General features: G+C 39.1%; 1 protein-coding gene across 3 annotated transcripts; it reads left to right on the top strand.

Moving 5' to 3' along the window:
- Positions 1–589: 589 nt before the first annotated feature.
- IVNS1ABP (influenza virus NS1A binding protein) lies at positions 590–21,591 on the top strand. Of its 3 annotated transcripts, none has more exons than XM_077763272.1 (15): positions 590–681; positions 7,829–8,056; positions 8,800–8,928; positions 9,146–9,315; positions 9,448–9,523; positions 10,851–11,024; positions 11,337–11,462; positions 12,770–12,877; positions 17,017–17,143; positions 17,365–17,589; positions 18,054–18,175; positions 18,270–18,396; positions 18,483–18,614; positions 18,743–18,916; positions 20,184–21,591. In XM_077763272.1, the coding sequence occupies exons 3-15, from the start codon at positions 8,818–8,820 to the stop codon at positions 20,435–20,437; spliced, it is 1,926 nt and encodes a 641-aa protein (XP_077619398.1). In that variant the 5' UTR covers positions 590–681; positions 7,829–8,056; positions 8,800–8,817; the 3' UTR covers positions 20,438–21,591. The 3 variants fall into 3 exon arrangements, with proteins under 3 accessions (XP_077619398.1, XP_077619397.1, XP_077619399.1); XM_077763271.1 differs by lacking the exon at positions 590–681 and adding an exon at positions 738–1,005; XM_077763273.1 differs by lacking the exon at positions 590–681 and adding an exon at positions 1,767–1,902.
- The last annotated feature ends 1,941 nt before the right edge of the window (positions 21,592–23,532 follow it).

Genomic DNA, 23,532 nt, shown 5'->3' with positions numbered 1-23,532 from the left:
TCCCCAAATCAGGATAAACTCACGGGGACATCAGCCTGGAAGCCTCTGCCGAACTCTAAACAACTTTATCTCAGCAAATCCCCTCACCTTTAATCTAGGAAACTTTCCAGCATGCCCTTCAGAGTCACATGAAGTTGCTGTCAGAGCACAGTATACCTCATGTGTCCCCGGAACGGCTTTGCCTCTTGGGGACAAGGTGGCGGGGTGGATAGCTAGCTTTGGCATGAGGTCTAAAAGGCCCCAGAAGGTTAGGATGGGGACCGCCGATTCTCCAGCCGATTCTCTTCTTCCAAAAGAGGGCGAGACCAGCAAAGAACGGCCTGTTCTCCGAAGGGATAGCCGCCCTCAGACAAAGCAGAAACCCGGAGGTTTTTATAGCAACACTAATAGAATAGAAGGCCTTCTCTGACCTCTCAATGGTTTGTTGTTGTTGTTTTTTTTCTATTACTGAGTCTTCTCACCGCGTCTTCCCCCAGCGTGCCTGTCTTCTCACAATCTCCACGCCCCCTCCTCACTCCCCCCACCCTCCAACAAAGGTAGGAACCCACGGCCCATCACACTCAGTTCCACAGCGGCCAGCGCCAGTCTCGGGCGGTTGCCTGGATGTAAATTCGACGTCGGGAAATCTCATCTCCCACGTCTGAGCTCCGGCTATTGTGCCTCTAGGGGGAGGCAGAACAGGTGAGGGCGGCTGGAGGAAACCAGTTCCGGCGCAGTCCGCAAGGGCGCAGCGAGGGTGNGGTCGGTCGCTCGGAGCTGCTCGGCACAGTTTCTCCGCCTGCTGCTTTGGCGCGGCAGTGCCAGCGAGCGAGTCCCCGCGAAGCCTCGGTGGCGCTGCCCCGTCCTCGCAGCCTCCACTGACTGGCCGCTCGTCGTCCCGCTCGACCGCTCCCCCCCCTCCGCGGCCTCGAGGCGCTTTCCGTTGCGCCGATTCCCGCCCGCTTCCTCCTGCTCCCCATCGAAGCACCAGACATGAGTTTTTCCATCTCTTCAGAGATGAACCAGGTAATACGCGCAGGTCCTAGGCAGCGGAGGAGGACGGGGGCGCGACCGGAGTCCTTTGCTGAGCGATGGCGCGGGCGGCTGGGGGAGACGGTGCGAGACGCGGAGCGGCGCCTTGGTCCCGGGGGAGGACGCTCCAAGCCGCTGCCGCCGCTTTCTGGGGGCGAGGAGCGGGCGCCGCGCGAGGCCCGCGCTCCTGGCGCTGCCATGGTTGCCGGGTCGCGTTGGCGGCCGAGGCGGGTGCCGAGGAAATAGGGCGGGGAGTTCTTGCTCGAGGGAACCTCGTGGGCCTGGGTCAGGGCGCCACGGGGCAGGAATGACTACCGGAAGGAGGACGCGGGAATCTCTATTCCCGGTGTCCGGATTCGACTCCTAGCGTCTGGGTCTAACCGAGGTCTACACTGTCTTCCCCGAGAGACCTCCCAGGACCCGGCGCATGTGGGTGGGGAGCCGGCCCCAGGCGGCATGGGGGCCTGGGGCCTGGGGTGGGGTGGCACCGCGTCCGGGATCGCCGTGGGCCGCGGGGTCCTTTGTTCCCGCTCCACGTTGCCCGCTTTTCTTGCCAAGCGCGGGGAGAAGAGGGCGGGAGGAGGGAGGGAGCGGCTGCCCTGACGTGTCGGCGCTGAATGACTGCTTGGCCGGCCAATCCCAGCCGGGGGTGTGCGGGCGCTGGGCGCCTTGCCTTCCAGCCTTGGGAGTGGGCGCCCGCCAGGCCGCGCGGGGAAGGCCTGGGGCTACCGGACACTCCAGTCACTCTGGGGCGATCGCCACTTCCATTTTTACCAAAGCATTTGGCGGAGAGGTTTGCTCCTTTTCCGTCCTTGCACGCGTCTTGCAGAAGAGTGTTTGATATAAGTTCTTAATGGTAGGAAAGTATCGGGCAGTATCAGATTGAGAACGGTAAGTAGACTTAACCACAAATATTTTAGAAATAGATTTGATTTTTCCCCGGTTCATAATAGATCTATTGTTGAAACAGCTGACGTTTCCAAACCCATAGCAAGTAGAAATCAGATGCCTAAAGTCATTGTTTCCTAATGTCTGATGCCAGCGATGGAGGATTAGAATGCCATGGTATCAAGCGGTTCTTTGAGGACTTTGTGTGTGGTGATCTTCTGTCTAGTAAGAAGTAACAGCTCTGGAAGCCTAGTACTATTAACAGTTGAACAAGTACAGCATGGACTAGACTATCAGAAGCCATAGTTTTTAATAATTCTAGAACAAGCAGTTATTTAAGGATAGCAAAATACTGGTGAATAGCTTTAGGCATCATCCTGCTGAAACTCTGTCTTAAAGATGATGAGGGGAGCAGTTGTATTTGTGTATCTGGAGATGAGGCAAACACTGACTATTTAGAATTGGATTAACAATAGTATCGTTTAATGGCATCTGCCAGGCTACTTATCAAATGTCTATAATTGGTAGTTGGTGAGTAAAACCAGACTAGAACCATTGACTTAAAAGAGTACCAGAATGATTTTCCTCTGTGTTTTTCCAACATATGAAATCTCTGTAGTTGATAGTAATTTTTAAATTCAGTTTAATTTGTAGTTCTGTTTTTCTAACTTTACCCCCCAAAACAGGATCCCAGGTTTTGGTTTTAGTTTTAAATTGCGGTCTTTTTTTTTTTCTTTATATTTGTTTTTTGTTTTTTAAAGTAGGCTTCATGCCCAGCATGGAGCCCAACACTGGGCTTGAACTCACGACCTTGAGATCAAGACCTGAGCTGAGATCAAGAGTTGGAGACTGAGCTACCCAGGCACTCCTAAATTAGTGTCTTTTTGGCCACTTTGGAGTGGGGGTTTGTTTTTCTTGCTTGAGATACAGTTTAGGTGGCAATTGATGTCATTTTACAAATGTGGTTTTTAATGTAAAATGGTCTCTTATTGGAGAAGTGTCTTAATCACTAAGATGAATTACTAAGATGAAGCTCCCCTGAAAGTCATTTCATTGACTTTTCAACAAGATGGTCTTATAGTCAAATCTCCAGGAAGGAATTCTTAGAGGCTGAAGATCCTCCTACCTTCTTGTGCTAGAGAGTGTGAATGGAGAAATTGTGAACAAGGAAGTGAACTCTGGGTTTTTGTTAGCAGAGAAAATACATGGCTCATCTTCACTTGTAAGCTTGAGTCACCACCTCGTAAATGATTTCTAAACCTTATCGGTATTTTCCCACCTATCAGATCAGTATTCTTACACTTTTGGTATCAATCTGGATACCCAACAGGTACCTTAGCATAAAAAGCAAATTCTTATTCTTCCTTCCTAATTTTGAGCACGCGACAAACTAAAGATAACTGTTAGGTTGTTTTGAATTCTAATTTTGGTACTAATTTTGATAAGGATCCCACACATACCCAAGCTAAAATATCCTTACTGCCTTAGTTATTAGTAAATAGGGGTATATAATATCTTAATGTGCCTGCTTCCATATATTACCTTTTACTCCAGACCATCCCCCACATTTCTGCTAGAATGTTCTTGCTATAATTCTTTTCTATCCTCCAGCATTGTTTAAACCTTAGCATTGATCTTTCTTACTTCCTCTCCCCCTCTACCGTATGCATCCTGATGGCTCCAGTTTCTGGAATATGTAGGCTGTCATACCCCTTTCCTCTTTTGTTTGAGCTGTTTTCACTGCTTGATTTATCTGTCTTATCTGTCTTTTTGGTTGGTCTGTGAAGTATTCAGGGCTGAGGAATGGAATTAACTCCATTGGTATTATGAGCATCCCATTCCAAATTGTGCCTGCCGTATGTTTGGTGCCATAAATGTTTGTGGATGTGTGAGAATTACAGAACGGTGAGGATGGAGCAAGTGAGTGAGTTTGGTGAGTTTTGATATAGATGCTGGTGACAGTCATTTCAGAGGTGACCCTGGGAATTTGTAACTTTTGGTTTTACAAAGATTTACTTTGTATTATTATAAAGTCCTTTAAAAATAGAGTTTATTTTTTGTGTGGGCTGCCTTCAAAAGATTACCTTGAAACTTTAATATTTGTAATTTGTCTTGAGCTTTTAAGGATGCTTTGAAAGTTTGGTGATAACATTTTATCTTCCACTTACCTTCTTTTTGGAGGCCCAAAAAGAATTTGGAGGGGAGGCCATATTGTGCCTACCTTTTTTACAACTCTTGGATAAGACCTGTTGAATTGTATTTCAGTTAAGCTGATCTTTTGGGGGTCTGTGGTAATATAACATGTGGGCTTCTGGTGGTTGCTAAAGTCGTTTAATTACTCATTTATGAGTCTTCTGCTTCCCTTTTCTTAGACTGGCCATATGAAGGAACTGAAATGTATTTACCGGAATATATTGTATCTGACCCAGTTTTAACTTTAAAAGTGGATTAGTTGAATGTATATTTTAAGTACCAAAGAAAACGTTTCTTAATTTTAATTCCAGTATATGGGGCACCTGGGTGGCTTAGTCGGTTAAGCGTCCGACTTTCGCTTGGGTCATGATCTCGCGGTTCGTGGGTTCGAGCCCCGTGTCGGGCTCTGTGCTTACTGCCAGCTCAGAGCCTGGAGACTGTTTCGGAGTCTGTATCTCCCTCTCTCTGACCCTCCCCTGCTCACACTGTCTCTCTCTCTCTCTCTCTCCTAGAAATAAATAAAAATTAAAAAAAAAAAAAAATTTTTTTAATTCCAGTATAGTTAACACAGTGTTACATTAGTTTCAGGTGTGCAGTAACGTGATTCAGGCAGTTCCATATGTTGCTCATTGCTCATTAAGAGAAGTGTACTCTTAATCCCCTTCACCTTTTTCACTCATCCCTGTACCCACCCACCTGCTCTCCGGTAACCGTCTGTTGTTTGTTCTCTATAGTTAAGAGTCTATTTTTTGGTTTGTCTCTCTTTTTCTTTCATTCATTTGTTCTTTAAATTCCATGTATGAGTGAGGGGCGCCTGGGTGGCTTAGTCGGTTAAGCGTCCGACTTTCGCTTAGGTCATGATCTCGCAGTTCGTGGGTTCGAGCCCCGCGTCGGGCTCTGTGCTGACTGCCAGCTCGGAGCCTGAAGCCTGTTTCAGTCTGTGACTCCCTCTCTCTCTGACCCTCCCCTGCTCACGCTGTCTCTCTCTCTCTCTCCTAGAAATAAATAAAAATATTTAAAAAAAAAAAATTCCATGTATGAGTGAAATCATGTATTTGTTTTTCTCTGGTGTATTTTGGTTAGCGTTATACTCTCTGAATCTATTTATGTTGCAAATGGCAAGATTTCATTCTTTTTTATGGCTAAGTAATACCCCATTGTGTGTGTGTGTGTGTGTGTACACATATGTGTGCCTGACATCTTTATCCATTCATCTATTGATGGACACTTAGGCTGCTTTCATAGTTTGGCTATTATAAATAATGCTGCAATAAACATAGGGGTTCATATTCCTTTGAATTAGTATTTTTCTACCCTTTAAACACCAAAGAAGATTTTAAGTTTTATTCTTTCATATAACTCTAGGATGGTGGGGCCTTTGGTTAGGGCTTTCAAAGAAAAAAAATGTGCCCACATTTTTTTTCCACCAGCTACTGAGCTTGAGTTTCGTAGAGCAAACTGAGATCTTCTGTAAATTTTTAAAGTATTCTGAAACTCACTTTGCCAAATGCTTACTGTAGTGAAAGTGAAATGTGAACAACTCCAAGACATGGTTTTTAGGCAGGAGTTCATATGACCTCCTCCAGCTTAGGAGTGGGTGAAAGTAGTACTGTGGATGAGACCCACAGTATGTGAGGACAGTAACTGAGTAAGTTTGTTGCATTAACTTAAATGTCAAGTGATCTTGGGTTAGCTCTTAAAATGGGATAGGGTTGTATTAATCATTAAAGAGATGAAGATCATACTGATATTGATATACTAGAAAGTCCTCAAGTACTAAAGGTAGTAGAACTCTGTTGCAAAATTAATAGTATTGTACAAATTTGTATGCTAAGAGTTGCTGTAGAAGTTTTCCAGTGTTTTCTTCCAATGGACTGAAGTGATTTTAACCATATCTTCCCCGCCCCCCCCAAATAGATACCATTTTTATTCTTGGTTAGATTAAGACTAGGTTACAGATAAACACTGAATAACGAATAAAACTGGTCGGTGTTTAACATGTTTCTAAATCTCTGTATCATCATGTTTATGGTTTTTCAAAAAGCACATTTTAAATATATTGCCCTAATTTGCATGGAGGGTCCCCTGTCCTACCCACCCCGTTCACCCTTCTTTTTTAAGAGCAGCTTATGGAACTGAAGTGAGGAGTTACGACCTATGTCTGTGGATTGGCCACCCCAGTATATACCATATATATAAAAATTTTCTTAATTTGAGCTGGGTCTTGGCTGAAAATGTTTGAAGTTTTCCTTAGGATAGTGTTTTTTCTGTGTACGTGGAATTGTGTGGTAATTGGAAATCATTTGTTAGAACTGATTTCTTAAAAGCTGAACAAACTAACCTAGGTGCAACTGTAGAGCAGAGGAAATCAATATTACATAATGGTATGATACAGTTTCATTGCAGGGGTAAGTATTGACAACAATCCCAACCTGAGTCAGAATTACTCAGGTTTCCTTGAAATAGAACCTAAGTTATGGAGAAACCAGTTAGGACATGTGGGATCCAGATCCATTACAGACTGTGCATGTGTTGAACTTAACAGTTTGTTCAATTAGAGTTGGACCAGCCTCCAGTGGATTCTGGGCTAAGTGATTATTCATTCACCCGAATATAATTGTTAGATTTAGAATTCTGCATGTGATTGATGTATATGGAAGATCCAGGTAATTTTAAGATGTCCACTTTAAAAAGTATGCACATGTTTCAAATAGTTTATTTGGTTCTGGTTTCCTGAATTAGACAGTGGTGTCATAGCAGTTCAGGTGGTTAAAAAATAAAAAGTACCATCTGATTTGACACTTGTAGTTGATGACGTGTAAATGAGGTAGGAGGGCCGAATGTGATTACTTTGCAGATTTGGTTTGGACCAGAACTATTCCATTGGTAGTTTATTACTGTAAATGAGAAAAAGGACCATACAAAGAACAGATATCAATATTTTCCCTGTTATTTATTTAGTTCATTTCAACAAAGTGCTCATCTTTATATTTAAGTTTCTAGGCTAGTTATTTTGGTAGTGAGGAGATGGATACAAAGAGGCTCTGCCTTCCAGGACCTTAAATCAAGGAAGATAAGGAGGCCCACAGAAGCCAAAGCCAGAACAGATTAGCGGGATGACACATACCTTTCAGAGAGGGCTCAATATATGGAAGACAGGAAGAAACTTCTCTCAACTGGGGGTATTGGGAGGGGCTCTATGGAGGTAAGATTTCATCTGGCAGAGGTTGGATTAAGAGTATTCCAAGAAGAGAGAACACTTTGAGCAAAGGTACAGAGAATGGGAAGAGCAGACCACATTTTGGGGAATAGTAGATCTGGTTTGACTGTAACATTGTATTATACATGTGTGGGAATGATGCCCAAAGGTTGCTTGCAGGCTGGTTAAAAAATGGACAGGAACCTAATAGAATCTTATAGTAAAGAATATTAGATTTAACCAATATTTGTATTTGTTCTTTAATCTTGTGCTTACATATTTCACTTAAATGATAAAACGTTATTAGCTCCTGTCTTCCAGGGACGAGTGTTTTGTTTTTGTTTTGTTTTTGATCACCGGAATAGTTGCTGGTTAAGTGAAAAATGTTTATGTATAGTTGCGTTTGTATTGGTTATTTTCTGTTAGAGCCGTCTACATCAGCATTCCTTTGAGATAAGGACTTTGTATGATATAATCCACTTAGATCAATGACAGTCTTTGATCATTCTGAGTATCTAAATTTTGTCATTATTACAGATTATGATGCATGATTATCACAGAAGAAATTCATGTCTATAGCTTTTAAGGACTTGATTACATCATTTCAAGCCTGATAGTTTTGGAATCACCATTAGAGCTTAAGACACCTCTGCCTTCACTTCAACCACCCGTCTTCATACCTTGAGGAAGTACTGAGTTTTAACACTCCTTTGTCCTTGGATTATTTAAGACATCTCAGAAAAACATTTCTCACCAGTTCAGTAGGTAAGTGAATATTCATGCCCAATGAAACATTAAGACACATTGTTTTTCAGAAGACTATGCCAGTACACTAACAGGCTTTCATAATTTTTCTAAAGGGGAAGTCAGTAATCATTTTTAGAAAAAAAACTTTTTCTGTTTTTCTTTCGGTAAACTATTTTGAATTTAAATAAATCAGGGCAAACTGAAATCTATTACTGCTTTTTAGTGATGGATTTGTATAGCCATTAGTTCACAAGGTGAAATGGACATTTTTTAAAAGAACATTAAGTGTCTAGCATGTAATCTTAGGAAATAAGTGATTTGGAATATCTAAAACTTGCAAAGGGGAAAGATTTAAGTTTGCCTTATTTATCAGTTTCTCTCATTTGGGAGTAAAGGAATGACAGCAACCCAAATCAAGGAAACTTCTAAGTGATGGTCACTTTACATCCTAAGCTTCTTAAGTTGCTAATTGTATAGGTTTGGTCAGGGCTGCGTTTACATTTCTTCCCCCTCCCAGTGAACGTGCAGGGAAACCTGGGCAAATTGTTGAGATACTCAAAGACTTAGGACCAAAATAGAGCTGTACAAAGACTTGGATATCTAGTGCCAGTGTTGTTTCAGCAGTGTTTTTGTGTAATAAAATTTTTGTGATGTTGACAGGATAGAATTTGAAAAGAAAAATACTGTATTACTCTTTAAGGTATAATTATAAAGATCACTGTTCACTAGTAAAACAGTTTGGCTTTCTTTGTGCCCTTTAGCCAGATTTATAAGGAAAAATGATACCCAACGGATATTTAATGTTTGAAGACGAAAATTTTATTGAGTCTTCTGTTGCCAAATTAAATGCCCTGAGGAAAAGTGGCCAGTTCTGTGATGTTCGACTTCAGGTATTTAAACTTACTTGGAAAGCTACAAAATTAATATTTTATTACTAAAAGCAGTTTTTGGATATGCTTATTTTCTTTTTCATGATAGGCATTTGATGAAAGAACTTCAAAAAACAATGATTTAGCTATAAATATTAGATAAAGGACCTGATGTGGTAATTAACTAGAGAAACAAATCATCCATAGTACTTCTAATTGTAATTCCTCACAATTTCAGGTCTGTGGCCATGAGATGTTAGCACACAGAGCAGTTCTGGCTTGCTGCAGTCCCTATTTATTTGAGATCTTTAATAGTGATAGTGATCCTCATGGAATTTCCCATGTTAAATTTGATGATCTCAATCCAGAAGCTGTTGAAGTCTTACTGAATTATGCCTACACTGCTCAGTAAGTACTTTATAAATTGTATAATTAGGGGATGTCATCAGGAAATTCCAACCCTCTAAATGTATTTGAATTAAGTAGTATCTGTGTTTTAAGACCTTGGTATCCAAGTGATAAAGAACTTTTCTTTAATAGGTTGAAAGCCGATAAGGAATTAGTGAAAGATGTTTATTCTGCAGCAAAAAAGCTGAAGATGGACCGAGTAAAGCAGGTAGTGTTACCAGAAGTAACATTTAAGGAGGACTGTTAATAACAAGTCTGCTTTTACATAGTTAAGATGCATAATTTGTCATAAGACGTTTGTTAGTCTCAAGAACTTGAAAATGGCCCCTCTTAGAACTGAATGTTATTTTAGCTAGTTACTCTAGTAAAGTAGCAAGGTCATAATGTCCTCTCAGATAATTTGAGATAAACTCTTGCTCTTCCAGTAATCTTCACTGGCTGGGTAGCTGTGTCAGTCACTCGTAGCCGGATTTAAAATACTCTTGGGGTGACTGGGTGGCTCAGTCCGTTAAGCATCAGACTCTTGATTTCAGCTCAGGTCATGATCTCGCAGTTGGATCAAGCCCCGTGTCAGCGCTCCATTCTCTGTCATGCTCTGTGCTGGGCTTGGAGCCTGCTTGGGATTCTCCCTTTCTCTTTCTCTCTCTCAAAAAAAAAAATAAATAAATAAACATTTAAAATCTTCTTGTTTTTCTCAAGAGTTAATCGTGGAACTTAATATTCTCAGTTCACTGTTCTTCTACACTTGGGAGTTCCTCTGTAAAAGTACTCCTAGAATGTAACGCTATTGAAAACTGCCTAATAATTCATAGAATAAAAAGCATTTAATTCGCTAATTGGGGGTCAGTAAACTGCAAGCCTCAAGCCGGTTGTTTGTTAGAAAGTTTTATTGGAACACAGCTTTTATTTACATATGGTCTCTGGCTGCTTCCACCTGCAGTTGACAGAATTTAGTAGTTGTGACAAAGACATTAATGACCCAAAAGCCTAAACCCTTTAAGAGGAAGTTTCCTGGCCCTTCCTGTAATGTCCCTCCTTTGCTTAAAAATCCTTCTGTGGTTTATAGCACATACCCCTCAAGTTAGCATTGCAAGTTTTCCCTAATGTAGTTGCTTTGCTTCCAAAATTATTTTCCTACTTATCTTTTGCTCCAGCCAAACTAAATTATTCCCAACTGCTTCCCTACTTCTGTCTGCAGTCAACATCATCTCTTGTGTAGATCCCAGTTCAGATACTGCCTTCATGTTGAAGCCTTATCTAATTATTCTAGTTAGAAATACTTATCTACACATTGCATATGCGTTATCACAGCATTTCAGTTTGTTGCATCTTTCCATAAACAACTTAGACATTTGTATGACATCCTTTGTTTATTGTTTGTATACATAGGTTCTTCTCTCTTTTAAAGTTGTTCTATTAAGGCAGTGGTGTTTGCTTCATCTTTGTATCTTCAAAGAATGCTTACACATTGAGTATTAAGTATTCATTAAATAAAATATATGTAAGTGTGGTCACTTGTGTATTTCTTTTCCCAGGTTTGTGGTGATTATCTACTATCTAGAATGGATGTTACAAGCTGCATCTCTTACCGAAATTTTGCAAGTTGTATGGGAGACAACCGTTTGTTGAATAAAGTTGATGCTTACATTCAGGAGCATTTGTTACAAATTTCAGAAGAGGAAGAGTTTCTTAAACTTCCACGGCTAAAGGTAAGGAGTAAAATTTATAAAGATCTAACTACTTATTTTCAGTTGCTGAATCTTTGTCCATGTTTCAAGCATGTAAGTAATGGTTGTGAAAAAGTACATTGAAATGATACTGTCATTTTTTAGCAGTGTAACAGTTTGCTGCATCTCAGTTTGTTTTCTTTATCTTTTGGCTACTGATTTTCTTACAAATGAGAATAAGTGTATGGGATGAGATTGGGCATCTGTGACCGTTTTACTAGGAAATTGAACATTAAGCTGAGAATTAAGAGGCTCAACACTGATCTATGTGTCCTTGTTTTTTCCCGACTGTAGTTGGAGGTAATGCTTGAAGATAATGTTTGCTTGCCCAGCAATGGCAAATTGTATACAAAGGTAATCAACTGGGTGCAGCGTAGCATCTGGGAGAATGGAGACAGTCTGGAAGAGCTGATGGAAGAGGTTAGTTTTAAAGTAAATGGGATTCAACAATTCTTAATTATTTTGCTATAACATGAAGGATTCCCTTTCACTTTTATTTTATAACCATGACCCTAAAGAATTTAAATTTTGCTATAGGTACCCCTAAGCTGAGAAACAGGGGGGGTGTCCAGGTGAGCTGAATGAACTGTTCAGTTTGGTCTTCTGCTTTTCTTTTTTTATTTCTTTGCTTATTATGTGCTGTTAACTTCCTTTAAAGTAGCATGTAATTTGCTTTAGAAATGGGAGGTGGTACTGAAATTTTCTGTAGATTCTTAATTTTTCTTCACAGGTTTTTGCTTAAATTTGATAAGTAGGTAAAAGCTTCTAATGGTTGTTCCTCCCCATTGATTTATCTCCCCATAGGTTTATTAACAAAACTAGGATACCCAAGACTGAAGAAACAAGAAGAAACCTCAAGTGTATTGACACGTAAAGAAGCAGCAGTCCTGCCCCAGTTCTCCTAAGAAAAATCCGCTGTGGGCAGAGAACGATGATGATTTAATGGTGTTTACTCCTTTACAGGATTCTTTAAAGCTTTGTGTTTTTCAATTCGGTTGTTCATACATATAGTCATTCACTTAACTTGGGCTACTTTTGAAAATTAACACAAGAAAAATTTGATGGAGAAATGGTGGGAATTAAACATATGCAGATGGAGCAGTGACCTTGAATTTGTCATTTCACTAAAGGCTTTCCGGGTCTGTTAGGCCTTGAAACGTACTGTTAGCATTATGTTCTAAGAACGCTAACAGGTGATTTTTACACTTTATATCATTTCCCACTTGAAAATCAGGTGCATTGACCATATGTTTGCATCTGCTGAGGGAGGTGTCTCTACAGCTTGTTTAGAGGTTTTTTTTTTTTTTGCTTTTTATCTGTTTTTCTTGACATTGCATACAGGACAGAAATATGTTAATGCATATCAGAGCACTTCATAGTCCATATTTTATTGTAAATATGTATATGCTTTAAGAGCCTATATATTGTATTAGTGCCTTTTTTTTAATGCTATATAATAGAAGCTATGGAAAAATGAAGATTTCTTTCAAGCCAATCAAGCCAAGGACTCTTCGGCCAGTGTTAGAAGATTCTGTATTTTATTTTTGTTTTTTAAATTTTTACAACCATGACATGTATTTTCTTTACTTCGGGATCCTGCCAGAGCAAGATGTCAAGAAGTTCAAGAAGCACACTGGAGGTTACCTGGAGGCGTCTGTGTCATCTGCATACTAGTGGAGTAGCCATGGAGACGGTAGCCACATGGGTGTTCTGTTGCTGTTTTGCAGGTTCAAACCTTGTACTACTCAGCTGATCACAAGCTGCTTGATGGGAACCTACTAGATGGACAGGCTGAGGTGTTTGGCAGTGATGATGACCACATTCAGTTTGTGCAGGTACACATTGCACATCTGAGGTAACCTCAGGTTAAAATGTGATTAGAGCATTTTCTAGTATACTGAAATTTTCCTTTAAGAAAGGAAAGTGGAAGAATTTCATTGGTATAACCGAACAGAAACATTTTCAGGACAAAACAAGCATATCTTTCTTAGAGTTACTACTGTTTTGCCACATAAAAAGAAATTCAGCAAATTAGGAAACCACATTTAGATTTTTTTTCCTCAATGAAATAGGATTTATAGGTAGTAAGAAAAATGGCCAGTAAGATGAAGCAATATAGAAATTGATTTTTTTTGTTAGATTACAAAAAATAGTTGTTTGCAACAGGGAATGGGTGTTGTTAGACCCAGTTGTTAAAAAAAAAAAAAAAACTCAAGGCATAAAACTTTCTTAGTTTCTGGACAAAAATTTAGAGAAAAGGACACAAATCATAAGTGTCAAATAGTGAACCCACTAGTTCACTGCTTGGGTCAAGAAGAGATTTCTGTGGCCTTGGAAGCCTTCCCTTGCCTCTTCCCAGTCACCTCCTCACACAGCCTTAAAGGAAACCATTATTCTAACTTCTGAAACTATAGAGGAGTTTGCCTTTGAAATATATATAAATGGTCATACGGTATGCATTCTTTTTGCTTGGCCTTTAGCTTCAACATTGTATTTGTGAGGGATAAACTAAAGTAGGCCAGTTAACGTAGTTTTAAGGGGTGTTTTCTCTTTAACAGAAGATAAATGTAGACGCAGAAGTGACCTGAATGGTGATGTTATCAGGTATTTTGTGGCAATAGTGGCCAAGTATCTATATTTTTCACAGAAAGTGTTTGTGTTTAAATTAGTTGGGAACTTTGTTCTCATAGTTTGCATTTTGAACATTTAGGATATTTTCCCTTGTACTCTAAAGATCCTTTTTTTTTTTTAAGTTACTTTTTCAAGTGGCAGGCCATGATGTTAGGACACAAAAATATGTAAGAGACAGTTTCTGGTTGCTGGGCCGTCTTATAGTAGTAGACTAAAACAGTACAGTCTTAGAAGAGGGATCTACAAAAGGTATAAAGGGGAGGGGATAGAGGAGCCAAGAGGAAAGAAACTAGGGAACTTTTACAGAGGAGGCAACATTTGAGCAGTCTTTGGATTTAGAGGAGTTTGCAAAGCAGCAGATAGAGGAAAGTTTGTCAGATAGCAAAAACTACCTGTGCAAGGATGATAGCTTTAGAATGGCAAGTCACAAGATTGGGAAAGTAGGTAAATGCCACCTGATTAGGGCTTACACTTTATCCTGCAGGTGGTGGGGAACTTTCAGAGTTGAGTGACACAAACAGATCTGTTTTCTTTTCTTTTTTTTTTTTTAATGTTTGTTTATTTTGAGAGAGAGTGGGGGAAGAGCAGAGAGGGAGGGAGAGAGAATCTCGTAGGCTCTGCGCTGTGAGCACAGAGCCCCACATAGGGCTCTCAACGACTGCGTGATGAAGACCTAAGCCCAAATCAAGAGTTGGATGCTTAACTTGACTGAGCCACCCAGGGGCCCCTGAACATAGATATATTTCACAACTTTAATAACAACAGTGAAAAACTGGGCAGTTGTCCACCAATAGGGCATTTGTTAAATTACTATATTTCTGTGCAGCAGAGGTCTAATCATTTTAGACCCGTGGTTAACTACCAGGTGGTCTCTGGGTCATGGGACTTCAGCTGATCTGTGGTTTCGTTTTTCTTAGTTTACTAAATGGTTGCATTAAACCCTTATATTTTTATGGCCAAGTACAGAGGGTAGATTAAAGCTTGTGAGACCAATGTATAGATTACTACAAGCAGTAGTTTAATTTAAAAAAAAAAAAAAAAATGAGGGCTTGGTCCAGGAGCATGAAGGAGGAAAAGTGGACTCTAAGCATTTATAGTTTTGAAGGTTGAGTGAGTCCTTAGTGATTGTTTAGAGTAAGAAAATCAAAGAAAAGGAGGATCTTGAGAAAGCAGGATTCTGATGTGACTCTTTAGAAGGTGCTTCCGTGGATAAAGATCATGAAGTAAAATAGGATAAGGGGACACATTAGGCTTGAAGAATAGGAAAAGAGGTTGAGAAGCCATTAAGAATGAGGAAATTCGAATCAAATTGTGTTAGAAAGCTAGCTAACATAAGCAGAGAAAGTTTGAAGGAGGACTAAATTGTTAATTGTGTCAAATCATTCTTTTGGAGGTCATGTAAAAGATGGTTATGAATATCTCTTCTGCTCTGGCTTTGGAAGGCCACTTGGTAACCTTAAGTGGGTATAAGTTCCAAAAAGAGTAAGGTTAAGAATATCTTAGCTTGAGAAGTAGTAGTGGTTGAAAAAGAAACAGCCACCAGAGATTACCCCCTGGGGAGCCTGAGGCAAGGAAAGTGGGGCCAGTGGGTAGCTGTGTGGGAGGAGTTGATACAGGAAAGTCTGAAGATATGGGAGAGGAAGGGATTGTATTTGAAAGATCTGTATGTTTCAGAAGGTAAAAAAGGAGTTCATCAGCACCTCTGTATGACTTGTTATAAAACACTAGTAGTCTTCGTTGTTACTCTGCTTTCCTCTTTCACATTGATTTTTCTCAGTTATAGTCCATATGTTAGAACAGTTTTCTTACTGCAGTAAAAACACTGAATGTAAGCATCATCAATTTATGATACTTTGGGTCCCTTCTTCCTACAGGTTGGGATGGGGTTTTATATACCTTGGAATTTCTAGTAGCAGAGGAAACAAGTTTGTCATAGTATAAAAAGAGTGGCTTTATACTCAGAATTTCTGATCTTTATTTTAGGTGTATTACCTTAGGTAATGCATATCTTCTCTGAATATTGTTATCTATAAAATGGATTGGCAGTATTGCCCTTACTCCATTAAAAGAGATGATGTGGATAAAGTGCCTAATTATACCTAGGTTTATGATAAATGTCAAAGTAGAATTTAATGGTTACCATTAATATGGTACATTCTCTGCCTTTTTTCAAAATAGCCAACATAACATACGCTATAACCATGCTTGTTGACTGGCCCAGACCAAACTTGTGGTAGTTTTTTACAGCTTTAAGTAGCTACCAAAATCTTTTCCTCTTAAGAGTTGTTACATGGCTCTTTGCTTCCATAAGAAACAGATTTCTGCTATAAATCTTAGCTACCCATGTGGCTCTGGCCCTGGACCAAAATAAGTGGATTAGCACACTTGGTGTCAGGTACTGAAGGGGGTGGTACCTGTTCATCTGGTAGTGCTTCTTAGGGTATCTTGACTCTTCTAATTCCATATGATCATATACTTTAAAAGTGTCAAGGGCTAGTAACATAATTGGAAGAAAATCATCAAAAGGAACTCATACACAAGAAGAACACAATGTAATTCTTTTACAATCATTTGCAAATTTGTAGCTTTGCCCATTTCTCCCTCTTAGTGTTCCTATACTACTTTTGTGACTGTTTGGTTCTTTTAGTATTACTGTTTTACTTCTGATTACTATTTTTTGTTTTTGTCTTTTGATACAGTTTGTCTAGAAAAGAACTCTAGAATACCTATACGGTGGTCCAGAAGAAATATACTTTTAAGTGTTTCTTGTAACTGCCACTTTTGTCCTGAAAAATAGTTCTCAGAGGGACTGGATTGGATATCTGTCTGCTCACTTTTTGCTGGCATTGTATGAAGGATATCAGTATATATGACTTAATTAGGTTTGACAGTTTCTTGGAGACAGTGGGCTAAATGTAATCTTTCAGATAATTCATGCCATTTTAAATTAACCTCTTGGGAGATGGTTCTATACTTAATATAAAGAGTATGTGAACTGTGAGGTTATGAAGATTAAGGGCTTTTTAAAATTTTTTCTCCACCCCCCCACCCCCCACTCCCACATTGAGGTATTCTGATACTTGATCTACAAGTTGCTTGATCTGCAACTTGCTTCAGCTGAGCTTTTCCTGACCTGGCTTCTTGTGTAGGTGGAGTTGTTTAATTCTCAGTGGAGATGGAAGGATGCAAGTGTTGGCTTGTGTTAAATTTAGGTGTGCTTTAAATATTCTACATAGGTGAAGGATTTTAGGTGTTTTTTCAGTGTTGCGGAATAGCTCAGGAACAAAGGTACACCAGGCATGGTCTTTGGCTAGGTTTCTGTAGCTCCCTTTTGATTTTGCAGAAAAAGCCACCACGTGAGAATGGCCATAAGCCGATAAGTAGCAGCACCGGATGTCTCTCTTCTCCAAATGCTACAGTACAAAGCCCTAAGCATGAGTGGAAAATCGTTGCTTCGGAAAAGACTTCAAGTAAGTGTACTCATCAGATTGACTTTATTTTTAAAGAAGAGTTGAGCAGAACCATTTAATAACTTTGAAGCTGACTATTCATGGGAAAAACTCAGAAGCCATTAAATTTGGAAAACAGTAGCAGATCGTTCCAGTCTGGGATCTGGAATCCAAGTCAGGATCACACAGCAACCAAAAGTAGTAATAATTGCATCTTAAACAAAGAACTCTTATGCTTACAGATAACACTTACTTGTGCCTGGCTGTGCTGGATGGTATATTCTGTGTAATTTTCCTTCATGGGCGAAACAGCCCACAGAGCTCGCCAACGAGTACTCCAAAACTAATTAAAAGTTTAAGCTTTGAGATGCAACCAGATGAGCTGATTGAGAAGCCCATGTCTCCCATGCAGTATGCACGGTCTGGTCTGGGGACAGCAGAGATGAATGGCAAGCTCATTGCGGCAGGTAAGAACAGAGGATGAGTGTTTTCTTCTTGGAAACTTGCAACTGGCTAAGCCTCTACATGGACATTTGTGCTTGCTTTGTGACATGTGAACTCTGGAAGAGAGGGTTTAATATGCCTTATTCCTTGGCATTCTACTTTACCACATTCTAAAAAGACAAAGGAAATGTAAATACTATTGTATTGCCTAACCTTTAAGTAAATGTCTATTTCTAATTCTTAAAAAACTGTAAAGTAGCTAAATTGTTTTGTCCTAATTTTCAAGCCAAGACTAAGCAATTTACTCATAGTGATAATATTTGGCTATTACATGCCCTGAGTTAAAACATCAATTAATGGGGCCTTAATAAGTTTGTGGATAAAAATACTTCTTCTCATTGTGCACATCACCTAAATCATTCTGGACAGGAAACCCTCTTCTGATTTGATATCTTAAACATGAATCTTGATGGATTTTTTTTACCAGGTGGCTATAACAGAGAGGAATGTCTTCGAACAGTTGAATGCTATGATCCACGTGCAGATCACTGGTCCTTTCTTGCTCCCATGAGAACACCAAGAGCTCGATTTCAAATGGCTGTACTCATGGTAAGTGGTTTATTGCAGGAAGAAGCAATCCATGTTTAGCTGTTTCTCATAACTTGAGAGTGGCAGAAATTCTGATCTCGTAATTTTGACACAGGGCCAGCTCTATGTGGTGGGTGGATCAAATGGCCATTCAGATGACCTGAGTTGTGGAGAGATGTATGATCCAACCATAGATGATTGGACTCCTGTTCCAGAATTGAGAACTAACCGTTGTAATGCAGGTAAAATTACTTTTCTTCTGAGATCATCAGTATTTAAATATGGCAATTAAATTATCAATATATAACTTTATTTTACACTCACATAGGAGTATGCGCTCTGAATGGGAAATTATACATCGTTGGTGGCTCTGATCCATATGGTCAAAAAGGACTGAAAAACTGTGATGTATTTGATCCTGTAACAAAGTCGTGGACAAGCTGTGCTCCTCTTAACATTCGTGAGTTGATTTGGGTTTTTTTGTCAAGTGTTTTTTTTTAGAGATCTCTGAGTCAGTAGTATGTGTAGTATATGCACTTAAAGTTTTGGGAGATAAAGTCATAATTTTGGTTTGACTTGATGTTATAGGTAGACACCAGTCTGCAGTCTGTGAGCTTGGTGGTTATTTGTACATAATTGGAGGTGCAGAGTCTTGGAATTGTCTGAACACAGTAGAACGTTACAATCCTGAAAATAACACCTGGACTTTAATTGCACCCATGAACGTGGCTAGGCGAGGAGCTGGCGTAGCTGTTCTTGATGGTGAGTGTCGAGATTTCGAAAAGTAAAGAATAGGGAGTGGCAAGAGTGTATTCTAATATTCCAAGAGAATGTCCATGATAACTATGCACTTGTAGAATTAGAATTCAGAAGCAGCCATCGTTTCTGAGGCAGTGGGAATTGGTGGTTTGTCTCTTAGAAGTCATTTCTAATTCTAATGAGAGACTCGGTACTTGAAATAATAATACATTAACACACTACTCTTTTGATGGGTTCACTGAATGAAGTTCTCTAAGTCCGTTCCTTAACCCATATGCAAAATGTATCATCTTAGAGTTCCAGTTTGTTCCTTCAGAGTAAGAATTTAATGAATTTTATTTGTAAAGCAAAATAAGTGCAAATCATCTAGATTCTGGTCTCTTCTGTCTACTCCATACCTAATTGGAAGCAAAATTTAAGACCATTTAAACAGATCTTTAGATGGATGCAGCTTTCTTTTCACATCCATTGTACTGATTTACATGTTTAATTATATAGTTATAATAATGAGTTTAAATAGCATGGTCTTGGGAACAAAGTGGAATCGTAGTTAAGCTTGTGGCTCATCTGCTGAAAGCATAGATGTGTAGACATGCCAGCAAGTAACCTGCAGCCTGCTCTGAGCCTTGTCAATTCTTCTATAAATATGTGGTTGTAGATATAGGAACAATCAAATGAGAAAATAATGAAGTTTTTAAAGCTACACAGTGCTTAATGCTAACATTTTGTGTGTCTGAAAATAATGAAATGCTCTGCATATATATTTGAAAACAGTAATAACTCTTGGTCTGTTTCTAAGAAGTTTTTGTACCAAAAGAATTTTATAGAATTAGAAAGCTCATGAGAACGTTCAGTATCTGAAAACTGCTTTTCTATAACTTTTTATCTGAATCTTAGTTCTTAGGCACTGGACTAGTACAAAATCTCCTGTGCACAGAACCACTCTGGCTTGCCAGTTACTAGCTGCTGCTTTAGGCGAGTTGTCCAGCTTCCTTGTGCCTCATTTCTTCTGTGAAATGGCAGCAGTAGTAGTTCACACAAAGAATTGTGAGAACTGTGCTTCAGTTAGAGGCTGCCCCTCTCCTTGTAAATTGCTGCAGTTCCATGTATGAATGGGTTTATTTGTCACTTTAGGAAGGCATTTAACGAGTATTTTTTGATAGAATGAGCAGGCATTTCTACTAGAACCACCAATTTTAGCAAAAAGAGATTTAGGAGTTTTTTCCCTTATCCTCTCTCTCTAGATTTACCTTGGTTTATTCTCTTTTAGGAAAATTGTTTGTAGGTGGTGGCTTTGATGGTTCTCATGCCATCAGCTGTGTGGAGATGTATGACCCAGCTAGAAATGAATGGAAGATGATGGGAAACATGACTTCACCACGGAGCAACGCAGGGATTACAACTGTAGGGAGCACCATTTATGCGGTGGGAGGCTTTGATGGCAATGAATTTCTGAATACGGTGGAAGTCTATAACTTTGAGTCAAATGAGTGGAGCCCCTATACAAAGATTTTCCAGCTTTAACAAATTTAAGACCCTTTCAAACTAACAGGCTTAGTGATGTAATTGTGTTTAGTAGAGGTACACTTGTGAATAAGGAGGGTGGGTGGGTATAGATGTTGCTAACAGCAACACAAAGCTTTTGCATATTGCATATTATTAAACATGCTGTACATACTTTTGTGTTTATTGGGAAAGGAATGCAAAGATGAAGGTCTGTTTTGTGTATTTTTAGGAGTACTTTGGTTATTTTACTTTTTGGAAGTTGATATTGTAAAAGAATAAACCAAGACTTGATCGGGCATGTCATTTCAAGAAGTCCCCTCTCCTCCACATTTGTTTTGCCAATTTGCACATTAAATGACACTTCCTTCAAACATGTATTATGGGGCAAGAGGGGTAAGGCTTAAGATTGAGGCAGTTGGGTTTTTTAAGGGCCCTTTTTCAATAACTGGAACACTATACAAAAGAGATTTATTTAACTAGATGACAATGACTATTTTTGTTTTTATTAAAAGAAAGCTGACATGCCTACCAAGATTTAATCTTTTATGATTGCCTTTTTATAACTTTTTATATTCTCAGCACAGTGCTTTACCTATTGAAGATATGGCAGATTCAGATTACTGAAGCAGACTGGGCAGTCTTAAAGGATTCAGAGTGAGGGGTTTCTGTTGTACACTCAGAATGCAAACTTCAAAGCTTTTGCCTCAGTTACTTTTTTTGTTTTTGAGAATGCAGTACTGATGTTTATTTGAATGGAGTTGCTGAACAGTAACATAGCTGTGATTTTTATTTGAAACACTGATTTCACATATTTCGACAACTTGAGGGTATATTTTATATAGCAGGACACTTAATATATAAGAACAGTGAAGTACTTTATTTTCTAAATAATTCCTGTCTGTATTTATCATTAACAAAACAATCCTAGATAGTAGCCCTCGGTTGTCAAAAAAATTAAACTGTATTGGGTTTAGGAATTCAGCCTTTATCAGAACTATGTTTTTGTTCAGTTTTTCTATTCACATGGATAAATACTGGTTGGGGTGACTTTTATCGAATGTGTAGTGCTACACACATAACTGATGGTGCCAAAATTAGCACATCCTAATGCTTGCGGCCGATACAAACGTATTAAAGGTACTTTGCAGGAAATCCTTGCACCATGGAATTAATATCCAGATGTTGTTTGTGTACTCATTCATTACTAGAAGTCTTGGGGACTATTTTTTTTTCCAGTAATGATGAGTTTAAAGTATTTATGGGAAAACAGTTACCTTACGTGTCTGAAATAAGACTGATGGTAAGATTTTTTTTCTCAAAGAAGATGAAGAAGCCCACAGGAATCTAATGAGCCAACTAGGACAAGATCATCAGTGGCTGACTTGGGTTAGGAAGAAAATTGCCCACTGGTACTCTGACACCTTGTTTTTCTCATTTATTCCACAAAGAACCATCATGAAAGTTAACTTGGTAGCGTTGTATATTTATTGCTGACTATATTGCTGGTTTGGTTAGAGACTAAAACTACGTTGGCAGATTTGAATTTGCCTCATAGAGTGATTATTTTTTTTAAGTGGACCTGTATATATTCTATTTAGCTCAACGAATAAAATTTCAGTTGAGGATTCAGCAGTAAAATCCTTGAAATTACTTCTCAGTTCTTAAGTAACCTAATTCCTAAGTAGCATTAAGCAAATATTATGTGTCAATATTTTGGGTTAGAGTTTTCCAATATTATATTATTGATGCCAAACAGGTAGTTTGGTGGTAAAAAGTATGTTTTTAAACTATGTTTTGAATATAAGAAGCTCCCATAAAGGGAAAAAAACCCTGCTCAATTACCAGTTTACATTTACCTACATTTAAAAGGTACCTGTTTTCTTGAGGGAAGAAGAAAACATGGATAGCCTCAACATAATTAAAGTTTTTACCACCAGTGTGGGTTTTGTAGTAATTTAGAAATAACAGTGTTAATAGTTACCCTTGAGGTCAATTGTAATAATGCATAAAACATACTAGGTTCCTAAAACAGTAGCAAAACTAACATACCTGCTTCAATTCACAACAGTTGGTTATACTCCGGCATGACTTTTATTGTGACTTTCATTGTGACTTTCAAGGTAGGGTTTTGATTTTTGGCTTCTAGTTTGTCATGTATACCTCCCCGTTCAACATGTTTTAGAATTCCTTACAGTTTAGGGAGGAAATCAATCTGGGAATGGGATACATTTCTAGAATCCTTGCCTAGCATTGTAGGTGTGCACCCTGTTGATTTCTCCAGATCTTAGAAGTCATAAACTTGAAAAGTAGGTAATAGAGTCCCTGGAGGATATTTCTGCAACTCCAGAGTTGCCTTTGGAAGAGTAGGAGATGACAGAAGATTTTGTCTCTATACTAGTAGTCATTTATTTGTATCCTACTTGGGTCCAAAAAAGGATTTGAAAAGTCTGAGTGAGGCATAAGAAACACAGTAAATGAACTGGGTGAAAATTTTAAAAAAGGAGATGCCAGTGTATGAATCTTTATATTTAATAAGGCCACACCACAAAATTGGCCCTGCAAACAGGAGACTAACGTGTTAAATAAGTTAAACTGTCCATGAGAAAGGAAGATGGCAACAACATGGATGGATCTTGAGCCCATTATGCTGAGTAACATGAGTCAAAGACAAGTACTGTATGAATACCACTTATATGTGGGAATCTATAAAAGTTAAAGATGTAAAATGGTGATTACCAGGGTAAGGGAGGTAGAAGAGTGGTGATATTTAAGGGTACAAATTTTGTGTGCCTGGGTGGCTCAGTCAGTTAAGCGTCTGACTTAGGCTCAGGTCATGATCTTGCAGTTCGTGGGTTAGAGCCCCGTGTCGGGCTCTGCTGACAGCTAGCTCAGAGCCTGTTTCGGATTCTGTGTCTCCCTCTTTCTGGCCTTTCCCTGCTCACATACTCTCTCAGAAATAAAAACATTAAATAAATAAATAAGGGTACAAATTTGTAAGGAGTACTAAACCTGAGACCTAATGCATGGTATAAAGAATATTATAGATGTTATGCTATAATTATGTAATGTGATAAATATTAGTCCATCGCAGTCATGTTGCAGTATATAAAGGT

The sequence above is a fragment of the Crocuta crocuta genome, unplaced genomic scaffold, assembly GCF_008692635.1.
Source record: "Crocuta crocuta isolate KB4526 unplaced genomic scaffold, BGI_CrCroc_1.0 scaffold3, whole genome shotgun sequence".
Classification (NCBI taxonomy): Eukaryota; Metazoa; Chordata; class Mammalia; order Carnivora; family Hyaenidae; genus Crocuta; species Crocuta crocuta.
This window is presented reverse-complemented; position numbering and strand designations above follow the sequence as displayed.

Bases quoted from the DNA above. Each gene is read 5' to 3' on its own strand.
- IVNS1ABP (XM_077763272.1), top strand. From the start codon at position 8,818: ATGATACCCAACGGATATTTAATGTTTGAAGACGAAAATTTTATTGAG. The intron at 17,590-18,053 runs GTAAGAACAGAG...TTTTTTTACCAG, and splicing joins TGGCAAGCTCATTGCGGCAG to GTGGCTATAACAGAGAGGAA. The intron at 18,615-18,742 runs GTGAGTTGATTT...TTGATGTTATAG, and splicing joins CTGTGCTCCTCTTAACATTC to GTAGACACCAGTCTGCAGTC.